At 42.1% G+C, this 12,437-nt stretch overlaps 1 protein-coding gene across 1 annotated transcript in view; it reads right to left on the reverse strand.

Annotated features, from left to right (window-relative positions):
- The window catches only part of PRKCH (protein kinase C eta), a 232,227-nt gene that overhangs the window by 97,997 nt on the left and 121,793 nt on the right, over positions 1-12,437 (reverse strand). Inside the window, exons 4-7 of the mRNA XM_049611510.1 lie at positions 10,328-10,362; positions 6,438-6,526; positions 4,966-5,095; positions 2,662-2,789 (exon numbers count right to left, since the gene is read on the reverse strand). Coding sequence (XP_049467467.1) covers positions 2,662-2,789; positions 4,966-5,095; positions 6,438-6,526; positions 10,328-10,362 — 382 coding nt within the window. The remainder of the gene's footprint in view (positions 1-2,661; positions 2,790-4,965; positions 5,096-6,437; positions 6,527-10,327; positions 10,363-12,437) is intronic.

Consider the following 12,437-nt stretch of genomic DNA (forward strand, 5'->3'; position numbering starts at 1 on the left):
CATTTAGGAAAGAATAATTTAAAAACATATCTAAGCCACTGAGAGTTTCAGTTTGAGCCCGAATGGGAGTGTATGAAGCACAAACGCCTTAGTCTGGTGTGACGGCTTTCTAGAGGATGCTCAGGATCCAAGAGCGCCACCTGGTGTCCATTTCATTCAATAAAAATTAATGTAAAACTAGAATAATGAAGGATAAAATTTTAAACACTGCTAATTTCATTAGCTCCCCCCTCCAAAAATAGAAAATAAAAGCAATTACACATACACACATACCCATCTTTATTTACACTTGATTAGTTTTTAAAAATATAATAAAATTGTTGTTTCACAACACACATTTTTATTTAACACTTTGTCATGTGTATTTTCTATATCCTTCAAGAACACGAGTTTTTTTTTTTTTTTTTTAAAATTTTTTTTTTTTTTTTTTTTAAGATTTTTTTTTTTAACGTTTATTTATTTTTGAGACAGAGAGAGACAGAGCATGAACGGGGGAGGGTCAGAGAGAGAGGGAGACACAGAATCCTAAACAGGCTCCAGGCTCCGAGCGGTCAGCACAGAGCCCGACGCAGGGCTTGAACTCACGGACTGCGAGATGGTGACCTGAGCCGAAGTCGGACGCTCAACCGACTGAGCCACCCAGGCGCCCCAAGAACACGAGTTTTAAGGGCTGTTCGATACTCTGTTTTATGGAGGCATCACAGTTTATTCATTAATTCCCCTGCTACTGGAATGCAAATTATTATGAGAAATGAATAAATGTGTATAAAGCACTTAGACCGGTGCCCGGCCTGTTTAAAACACAAGCTGAGCTGCTGCTATTATCATCATGATCACGATCATCATCTATTTTCTTAAGATGACTTTCCAGAAATGGAATCTTTAGGGCCCAAATGTTAATTTGGAAGACTTCTGATACACAGCCAACTTGCCCTCTACAAAAGCTGACCACCAGCACACTGAGAGCTCCACTGTCACCATATTGAACCAGAAATAGCTGTGGCCTCCTCAGTGGGTAACTCAGCCCCAGGAACAAGCCCTGCCACAGTGAGGGAGCTACCTAAAGGCAAAGTGACACACAGGTGTCCATCTCGGGACACTTATAAGATAAGCTGCCACCAGACACCAGATGAGAAGTCTAACACTCTGTAGCTTTTGACCTATTCAGCTAAAAAACCCCAGCTCATCTGGAGCGACTTCTAAGCAATGTTTCCCACAAACAACTGTGCAACTGCTTGAAGCTACAAGGATTTTACTTGCTCGCCCCAGTAAAACAGTGATTACAGATTATCAAATGGATAGACTGAAAAATCCAATTGTTTTTAATAGTTTCTCCTCCAGGTCTCTGCTCATAAATATTTCAAAGACAGAAAAATTTTACCAGCATGAATCTCACTTCCTCCACTTAAATACTTCTCCTGGTTGGGCTGGTACTGGCCAGAAAACTCTAAGCCAGTATTTCTCCATCTTTTTTTTTTTTTTTTTAACCCATTCTTCTCTTTTGATAGACTTAAGGTTCTTTTCATGCTTTGCTGTCAAACAACAGGTAATTTTGTTTTTTCCACTTTCAAATAGAATATCAAAGATAGTTGGTTCAAATGACAAATGACATTGCCCACTCAAGAGGTTTTGCCACATGGTCTATCTTATTCTCATTACATTTTAGGAGCCCTAGTGCAAGCTGAAATCCTTAACCTATGCCCTTCGGGAACAGCTGTCTCATGCATTAGAAATACCCCTCATGGTATTAGCATCCTGCCTGTCTCTCCATAAGCTAGACATTAGACTTTGCTAACACTTTCCTGAAATAAAGGAATACAATGTCTGTCCAAGGCCCTAATCTACTAGTAATAAGGAAATGGGATGGTGAGTACGGACATTTTCTGGGTAACCAAGAACTTGACTGTGATTGTGCTTCTCTTCCTAAGCACCCAGAGATATTTAACAGTTAACTCTAAAGTTTTCCTAAACCGGATATCAAGCTACACCTTTCACAAACCACAGCAGTAGCCACGGCTCTTTCCCAGCAGTCTGCAGACCCAGCCAGGAAGGCAGCAAAAGCACTTGGGCCTGGGAAGTGGTCGAGGCTCTAACGGTCAAGAGCAAGGAGGTCACTCAGGGAGGCTGCAAGACAAAACATGTCCACAGCAACTGACCAACTCCACCCACTCCCAAGAGCCGAGAGGAAGGAACTCCTGTTTGTCGCTGAGTTTGAGAGATAAATTCACAATCCATAAACAAAAACTGCAGAACAGCTAGACTCCAGCGCGGTGGAGAATCTTCAAGTTCAACCCCTTTAGAGAAGAGGAAGCTGAGGCCCACAGTTGCTGGTCAACTGTGCCGCCAGGGCCCCAGCTGAGAGCTAAGAGGATAACCCAGGGCCCTGGATTCCAGGGTTTCATCAGACCACACTGACAGGAAGCTAATTAAAAAAAAAAAAAAAAAAAAAAAAAATCCTTCTGCTTCCTGCTTGTCATTTCTTGTCATATAATTGTATAAAGAATCTTCTTTTTGTGGACCAAAATGCTCTTTAAAAATACAATAAATCTGCAAATATGCTTGCTGACATTAGGAACTTTGATTACGCCACATTCCCTCATTCGGACTCACTGCATCTGAGCAACTTCTAATTACAATACAGTGAAAAAAGCAAAGTCTCACCGAGGTTGGAGAAATATTTCCGGGCTGGAGGCCCATCCCGGCCAGGGTCTTGGCGAGCTCCACTGCGTTCACCCCACAGTTAGGGGCCACGTTTGCCTGGCATCGAATGTGGACATTCATCTTACATACTAGAAGGGAGAGGAGAAGGGAAGCCACATTCAGGAAGGAGCCAAGCCAACACGTGCCGCAAAAAACAACTTTAACAACCTGAAAGATGATGACAGAGGAATTCTACGGGCTGAGCAACGCCATCTTCTCATAAAACTGAACTTGCTCTCAAAACAATCCCTGACACTTTCTCTGTGTCTGCTTTGTGCAGAAGCGGGAAGTCTGGCACACTGAATGAAAAATAAATTTCAAATCCATTTCTTTCCACTGTGACTTGATGAAAGACATTCACCTAAATCATGTGTACTAGGCATGGCCGATTGACAAGCATGATTCAATACAGAAATCAAAATGTTCATCACAGTGACAATTCAAGGAACTAACAAGGAACCATGCCAACGGACTTTATGCTTTTCTTTGTATTGCTCAATAAAAGGTAGCAATCTAAAGGCCACATTATAGAGCACTGTTCAAACAGGATGGAGATGGTGTTTCTGAGAGAAAAACCTCTAAGTAAAGCTTTCTTTCCGAGTACTGTTGTGGTTGGGTAGCCCTCGCAGCACAGGACACAGCATCCTGTGGGGGCTGTGCTTCTCGGCACTCTCAGCCTGTGGTTCTAACTACTTCGTGGGGGAGAAAAGCAACTTTTTTAAAGGTCAAAGTAAATGGCAGTTGGAAGAGGACAGAAGCAAGCTAAGTTCCTGGTGCACAGGAAACTGACTCGGGAGGATGAAGGACCCAAGGTTTAATCAGCAGAAAGAAAGTTCCATCAGTTTCTTTCCATGGGCACTGCTGACGGGAGGTACGAATGGAACAGCAAGCAGCAGATGCCTGGAGCGTCAACCTATCTTTGGAAGTGTGCACAGATCCCGGTTTTGTGGGGTCTGCATTTGTGTAATTTAGGGTGCCCCTCTTTAAGAAAAAGAATATCCAATCGAGTGGAGCTCTGGAAGACACCTTTGCAAGGGAGGGAGCCTGAGGCTGAAGCCTCATTAGCTTCATGTGCCCTTTCTGAAGAACCAGGTGACAAGAAAAGCAAAAATTATAGGCGATGGATCGCTACAGGTGTGCTACCCTCTGGCCTCAGGGGGCAAGGACAACGCAGATGAGCCCCACACATGGCTCTGCATTGTCAGCAACAACCATACAAAAGCAGAAAGTGACTTTTGCATTGGAAACCCACACCGGGGGAGACCTTCCAGGTTAAGACCCAGCAAGGCCAGAACTGAAACTACACATGAGCTGGTTGCTGTTTTGGTTCAAAACTAATTATTTAATATATCTAGGAAAAAAGAATTATTAAGTGAAGTTCTAATGAGATTACAGAATTTGTCTTTCGTAAAGACAAGTGACTAGTCCCTTTCTGTCGACAGAAGCGGGCTTTGTAAGTCCAGGCAATAGATGGAAGTCGTCCAGCTGCAATGATACCAACTCTGCCTCCCCCAGTCACTCAGGATTTATCTAAAGCTTAAGGCTGACATTCACTTGTATTTCAGCATGGGACTGCATCCCAGGATGGCCATATTGTTACAGCAACACCCAGTGGGAGATAACTCAGGGCCAACAGGTTCCCAACTCCTCGCAGGACAGGAATCAGTCCTTAATCCCAGACCCTTCACTACAGCAAAAGCTCCAAACTCGGGCTCCACTGGGCATAGTTAGTGAGGTGCAAGTCCGTGGCTGAAGTTTAAGCATCCTTCACACCCCATACCTCTCCAATCTCTATCAATCTCTTCGAGAAGACTCAGGGCAGGTCTCCTTGTGCTTTTACTCAATTCTTGCTTATTTCTGGTAAAGGCACTAGACCTACTCTCCTGCCTGTTCTTACTCAACTCAAGCCTCTCTTTTTTGGGCACCTTGCCTCCTACTGTCTTCTATTTCTGACCAAGATCCCATTTCCCCCCCCTTTTCCAAATACACAACAATTAGCAGGCACTCGGCACTAAACAGATGACAGCCAGCTAGACAGAACACTGAATTTCACAACTGACTAAATCTACAGTTAGGAACTCTTAAAACCAGATGTAGCTCTTTTTACATGCCTGACAAGGGACACATACATATAGAACCGGTAAGATTTAATTTACAAAGTATCCAAAACCACCGGTCCTAGGTCAGAATCGGAACCTATAGAATTCCGAAAGCTTGCGGCATGGTGACCTCATGAAGTGGGCACGTGGCAGCCCAGCATCTCACTTTTACACTGAAGTCCTTGTCGCATTATCCCCCAGAGCAGGGAGCCACAGTGATCGCAGAACGTTGGCACTTTGTAGTTGTGGACGCTGAATTTGTGCGGGATGTTGATTCCGAACCTCTGTTCAGCAATCTGTAAAAAGGGAACAGAAGGACAGGAGCTAGCATTCCAGGCCAACACCTTTCACGTAGATGTAACAGGAGCCCCCCAAGTGCAAAGCGTTACCATGACACCTGAGCTGGGTATATCATTTCACTGTACTCAGGCCTTACTCACCAGACTGTGCAATTTTCTAGTAAACAAGACTCAACAGAAAGGGTGTAGTGAGCATTAGATTGTTCACCCTTTGGGAAGATAAGTAGAAATTAAAACCATTTTATCATCTTTTATATTCAGGCTGTATATCTCTCCCTGCCAACTCCCCCACACCCATATCTATTTCCTAGAGCCTCTTAGCTTCAGGATTAAACAGGTCTTTTATAGACTATATCCACTTGTTATTACCAGGAGTTTTTCCAGATATTGTGGGGGGCGGAGGGGAGAAGGCAGCACCCAGGGAGCATGAAACTGCAGAAGGGATTCATTCCAGGGGACATTCAAGTGGCTTCCTCAGCCCTTCCAGCCTTTGCCTGGCATTTGCGTTGTGACAATCTGAGGGCAAAGGTCCTGCTTTAATCTCACAAACTGATTCCAGCAAATAATCAGACCAGGCACATGCTATATGTGTACTATGTGTGTGCTATATGTGCTAATGGGTGATATATGTGCTGTATGTGTGCTGTAGGGCATCACTGAGTTTCAAAGTCAGACTCTCCAGTGCATCTGTAAATCCGCTGATTGTCAGCAATATTCCATCTGCTTTCTAGCTCCAGAATCTGGAATGTGCCTACCCTAGCTGAACACAATACAAGTTACAAGAATGAGGATCAGGCATTTATATACAGAAATGCATCCTCCCTGATATTTGGGAAGACAATGGAGGAGGCTAATGGTCGCCTTATTGAGAAAGCACAATTTACAGTTAACAAATACTCATCACATCAATTCTGTCCTGCTTAACACTCACAAAAACTGTGTGAAGGAAATATGAATCCCATTTTTAAGACTGAGCTAAGAGAGAAGCTAACTAGCAGAGGCCGGATTCCACATCAACTCCTGGTCATGTGATGCCAAACTCAGGGATCTTTTTGGTCAGTCCTCCAAAAACTCTCTCCGAATTAGCAAAATTGATCCTGAGAGCTTGTAACCAGCTGATCACTAAGTGGGATCAACTCAAGGACAGGTCACACTACACAAGCATAGAATTAAAAATACCATAATATATAAAAGAGAAAATTCAATTCTGATACCACCATCAGCTTCAAAGAGCGTGGAAGGGAAGTGGAAAGAGGAGGGAGTGAGAAAAAAAAAGAGAGCGAGAAGCATGCACGTGAGCTTGTGCAGGCACTTAATTAGCAAACTGCTATCTTCTTACCTTTGAATCCACTTTGTTAATATTATTTTGGCAAGTGCAGGCCGTAACAATTAGGTGATGGCAGCGCTTATGGACGACACAGGTGCACACTAGGAAATTAAGCCCACAATTACACATTCATCAGAGGCTGACGGTCTACCAGTTACAGTCGAGTCAACAAGGGCTGTACCGCGTCAACAAGGGCTGCAAGCTGACTTGATGTGGGTATCTGGCCCACATGATGGCAGCCAGCACACCCGTCCTTCCCATCGTCTTTACTATCAACCTAACTCATGCCTTTGCTCACACTCAAACTATTTGCACTCAAGTCCTGAGCTTATTTCGTCCTTTCTGGCTTTGATCCCACACTCACCCCCACAGGAATCCTCTCACAGTATAATTCTGGTCACCTTGCCCCATGATCTAAACCTTCAATGGCTTCTCACTGCCCATGAGTAGAGTTCAAATTTCCCGGCCAAGTGTCAGGCCCTCCAGAAGCTAGCCAACTTACTTGTTACCTTTCTTCTATGGGAGCTCTTTGTTCCAATAGAAACTAGACTAGCTGCTCTTCCTGGAGCAGGCTTCGCCCTCCCTGCACACTGACCGTGTCCTGCTTAATCCCTAGGATATCCTCTTTGCCTACCGCCTAACTAAATCTTAAGTTTGTATCAAGACAACGACTTAAAAAATGTCTCTTCCGTTAAAATATACTATCCCTGGCTCCCCTTCTAGAGAGACTAAACCATCTCTGTCTCCTCAAATCTCTACAACCCTTAGCTTGCCTGTCATTTCAAATCTTCCACATATAGCCTCTATAACCCTTAGAATTCCTGGGCAGCATGATGCCTCAAACAAAGTAGACACTCATCAAATATTTGCAGGATGACTCAGTCAACTATTTAAACACTTAGAACTCCTGAATAACTTTTTTTTCCATTTTCATCTGGATACTGACACAGTGCAGACAGAATTCAGTTTGCCATTAAAAGATGAACAATCTGCAATGAAGCTGTATGAATATACATGTTATTTTTAAGATCTTTCAGGGCATGTGGAGGTTTTTAGGATTAAATACATAAATACAGATGACATGTCAGCAAATAGCAATATACTTAAAAAAAAAATCTAGCTTTCATCAGACTGAATTTGCAGGAGAACCAAATTGAAAGTTCCCAGAGAACTGATCCTTTTATATGAGGGGATCTCAAACCATCCCTCACCAAGACAAAACCTACATTCTGAGGAATCTGAGGTTTGCTTGTTTTTTATCCATTAGCTTGGCTAGAGGTTTATCAATTTTATTGACCTTTTCAAAGAACCAGCTTTTTATTTGCTGGATTTTCTCTATTGGTTTCCTAATTTCAATTTTACTGATTTCTGCTTTAATTGTATTATTTCTTTTCTTCTGCTCACTTTAAGCTTCTCTCCTTTTTCTAGCTTCCTAAGATGAAAACCTAGATTACTGGTTTTAGATCCTTCTTTCCTAATAAATGCATTTAATGGTATAAATTTTCCTCTGAGTACTGTTTTTGCTGTATCCCACAAATTTTCATAAACTGTATTTTCATTTATTTCACAATAGTTTTTATTTTTCTTGAGTCTTCTTTTACCCATGTGTTATTTTGAATGTGTTGTTTAATCTCCAAATATGTGGGGGGAGGGGCTTTCCAGCTATGTTTCTGATTCGTGTGTGCATTAATTCCACTGTGCTCTGAAAAAATACTTTTTATGATTTCTATTCTCTTAAATTTGTTAAGACTTACATCATAGGCCAGAATGTGGTCTATATTAATATTCCTTGTGAGCTTAAGAATGTATATTCTGCTGTTGTTAGGTGGGGTAGTCTATAAATGTCAATTTGATCAAATTGTAATATCCTTACAGAATTTCTGTCTGCTGGACCTCAGTTACTGAGATATTGAAGTCACCCACTGTAATAGTGGATTCGTCTATATATCCTTGCAGTTCTATGAGTTTTTGCCTCATGTATTTTGATACTCTGTTGTCAGGTGCCTATATGTTAAAGATTATTATGTCTTCTTGAAAAATGGATCCCTCTTGAAACGGGAACCTTCTCACACTGTTGGTGGGAATGCAAACTGGTGTAGCCACTCTGGAAAACAGTGTGGAGGTTCCTCAAAATATTAAAAGTAGATCTACCCTATGACCCAGCAATAGCACTGCTAGGAATTTACCCAAGGGATACAGGAGTGCTGATGCATAGGGGCACTTGTACCCCAATGTTTATAGCAGCACTTTCAACAATAGCCAAATTATGGAAAGAGCCTAAATGTCCATCAACTGATGAATGGATAAAGGAGTTGTGGCTTATATATACAATGGAATACTACTTGGCAATGAGAAAGAATGAAATATGGCCTTTTGTAGCAATGTGGATGGAACTGGAGAGTGTTATGTTAAGTAAAATAAGTCATACAGAGAAAGACAGATACCGTATGTTTTCACTCTTATGTGGATCCTGAGAAACTTAACAGAAGACCATGGGGGAGGGGAAGGGGAAAAAAAAAGTTAGAGAGGGAGGGAGGTAAATCATAAGAGACTCTTAAAAACTGAGGATAAACTGAGGGTTGATGGGGGGTGGGAGGGAGGAGAAAGTGGGTGATGGGCATTGAGGAGGGCACCTGTTGGGATGAGCACTGGGTGTTGTATGGAAACCAATTTGACAATAAATTTCATATTAAAAAAAAAGAAAAATGGATCCCTTTATCATTACATAATTCCTCTCCTTATCCCTGAAAATTTTCTTTGTTCTGAAATCTGTTTTGTCTATTTCATTTGACTAATGTTAACATGGTATACCCTTCTCAATCAGGTATTTGGTTTTACGCCCCTTAACAAGATGTGAACATTTCTCCTGACCAATGGTCTTTCCTGCTCTTTCAACAACAGGTGGCCCACTAAAAATCAGCCCATCAAATATCCTGGCACTATGCAGAATGACCAGAGGTGACTAAAGGGCATGTCCCTGTGCTGGAGAGGTGCCAAAAAAGTGACATCAATTCTCACCTGTGAACTATGCTGTCATCTGAGGCTGAGATTAACAGCATAAAGTCGATTATTGTTGCCATAACAGTATTGTTTTCCAAATTTGAAAATGCAGAATTGCTTACATGTGAAAATGAAAACTACATCCAAGCGTGTGTCCTACTCCATTCTAAGGGAAATAAAGTTCTACCTCACCTTCTCCAGAAGAGAAGGCAGAAATTCCTTATTACCATGGGAGGCTACCACTCCAGGATATGTAGCGCTATTTTACCAATCATCTGTAGAGTAGAAATCAAGAAAAGAGGTACCATACATATATACTGTATAATGATGTTCAAACCAACAACAAGAAAGGGCCAAATAGAAGACAAATCAATCCAGTCTGGCTAAATCTAAGTAAGAGCCTTCTTTCACTTATTTCTCTTTAACTTTCAACAATTCTCATATTTTCTTTTTTCTTTCTTCTTTTTGGAGTTAGAAAATGAAAAAGGAGCTGGGATAATAGTTTCTATTCCCTCTGCAGGTAAACAGGCAATGTTGTGCCACTTCTCACCTCTATTAACACTGGGGTTGTAAAAGACAACAATTTAGCTTTGGGATTTAAGGGCACTGCTCACAAAATGACATTACCTTTAGTGCTTTCATGTTATCGCAGAGACAAAATTCTAAACAATTAAACTTTATTAGGTATCTGGGCTTTAGAAATAAAAATGCCCCCTCTATGCCGTCTAAAATGTAGCCAAAGTTTAGACCACAACTAAAAAGCAGTAATTCTGTAGGGGTCTCACCTGACCCGCTGAGTTATTTATCACAGTATTAATGAAATGTATCCTGTTTCCTCTGAGTATAATCAGTTTTTAACACAGGAACAAGATTAAATATGGTTTTCAAAAGTGTTTTCTTACCTTGACATTGATAACCCTGTTTCCCAAATACTCCCCTGTTCAAGACAATAGAGAAAAAAAGTTATCATCAGTCAAAATATTTCAGCAACAATGCTCCTCTAAGCATAGTACTTAAGGAAAACAAGCGCATGCCATCCTCTGCTCCTGTATGAAAAACACAATTTCAGAGAAGAGGCAAAGGTGAGGTGATTTCTGAGCGCTTGTCTGTTACCACGAGACACAGAGGAAGTCACCCGATTCGAATGCTCCAGTGACACACACAGGTGGGTATCGGCGATCCGCGCTGTACCACCTCCCCCTATGGCAAACCCGGTCCTCGCCTGCTTGTGTGACTGAGTCTCAGCTTGAAGCGTCACTCCACCACCTTCTTTGGCATTCTCACCCCCATCCGCATGAAGACGCGCAGCTAGTGAAGCAAACAGAGGGGTCCACTGCGGCTGCCTGGCCTGGGGCACCCTTCCTCTTCCCTGTGCCCACATCACCCCCCTGGAGTCCAATGGGGGGGGGGGGCGGGGACAGAAGTGTCGCCACAAGAGACCCGTCAGGCCCACAGCTACCATCTTGGTCTCTCCCTAAATATCTTCTCTGGGTGGTGATATCATCATCATTGTCATCTAACAGAGAACCCATTTTATTATTTTATTAAGCTCAGAGGTTGTGCCAGGCACTGAGCCAAGCTGCTGACATATAGCATCTCATGTAATCCTCACAAAAGTCATGTGAGGCAGCACACATAACAGGAAGGCTCAGAGCACAGACCAGATGGCCTAGGCATGATTTGGGGCATGTTGTTAACTCCTTTGGGCCACAGTGTCCTCATCTATAAAGGGCGATAATGATCGCAGTACCTACTTCTTAGGGTTATCATGAAGATAAAGAGAGTTGATCGTGTAAAATGCTTAGAATAGTGCCTGGTACTTTAAGTGCTATATAGAAGTTTATTATACAAGCAAAAAAAAAAAAACCCTTATCTTTATGTTACAAATAAGGAGACACTGATGAATTATATAACTTAACTAGGTTGACACATCTAGTTGGTGATGAGACTGGATGCCAGAGTCCATACTCTTAACCATAATATGTGGCACATATATCAATATTGTGTGCATGTGAGAGAGAGCAAGGCGGGGAGAGAGAGAGAGAGAGCGAGAGAGAGCAATCGAAGGCTGGTTGAGTGGGAGTTAATGTTTCCTTGGTGGAAAACATTTCGTGAAATTACCAAACAAGTTTCCATTAAGAACGTTAATTGAGGTCACAGGTTGCCACCATAAATGCCCAAAGGGGCAGGCAGGTCACATAAAGGAGGGAGGCAGAACGGTGTGACATGAAATAGTGACAGACCTTGCAGGTCAGGCAAACCGCAAGGAGAGGAGGATGGCAGCTACCTCGGGTGTTCAGACCTACTGCAAGGGCAGAAAACGGGTTCAAAGATGCCAGAGCTTCTGATTTGTTCAGTAGGAAGTGCAGCAGAAGCCTGCTTCTGAAGACGAGCGTTGTGACGGCACATGTGTAGGCATCGTGTCAACAGCCAGCTTAGGGTCTCTGGTTTAGATAAGACTCTATTCTTCATTTAAAATTCCAGGAACACTAACCCTGGATCCTGACTGCTAAAAGGCATAAAAACCAAAGCCATCACAAAACAAAACAAAACCCCACGAAATACAAACTCATTAATCAATACTCAAAAAAATTACTCTGAACCAAGAGCTTTTGACTTAAAGTGACAAAAGTTTCCAACAAACAACAAGGCTCTCTTTTCATGCTATAGAGATTAAACAGTCTTTTCTACCTCAGAGATGGGTTTGTATGTATATGTTCGGATGTGTGTGAGGGGGCATTTCCTTCCTCTTTCTAAATAAATGTGCTTAATGTTAGCTCTAATTGAACGTAACTATTAACTTAAATTTATTTTACATTATAGATTTGTCACTGAGGCTTAAGCTTCAGTCACATGTATAATAAGATGCTGCCCCAATTGATCTAGAAGTTCTTAACTGTTAATTATCTCAATCCCTAAATGCCAAGGACTATAGTATACAATCACTGAAAGTTATTACCTTTGGCCACATACCATAAGGCTGAAGATTACTGTGTGCTTACTTGATCTGCA

The sequence above is a fragment of the Panthera uncia genome (genome assembly GCF_023721935.1).
Source record: "Panthera uncia isolate 11264 chromosome B3 unlocalized genomic scaffold, Puncia_PCG_1.0 HiC_scaffold_1, whole genome shotgun sequence".
NCBI classification, from domain to species: Eukaryota; Metazoa; Chordata; class Mammalia; order Carnivora; family Felidae; genus Panthera; species Panthera uncia.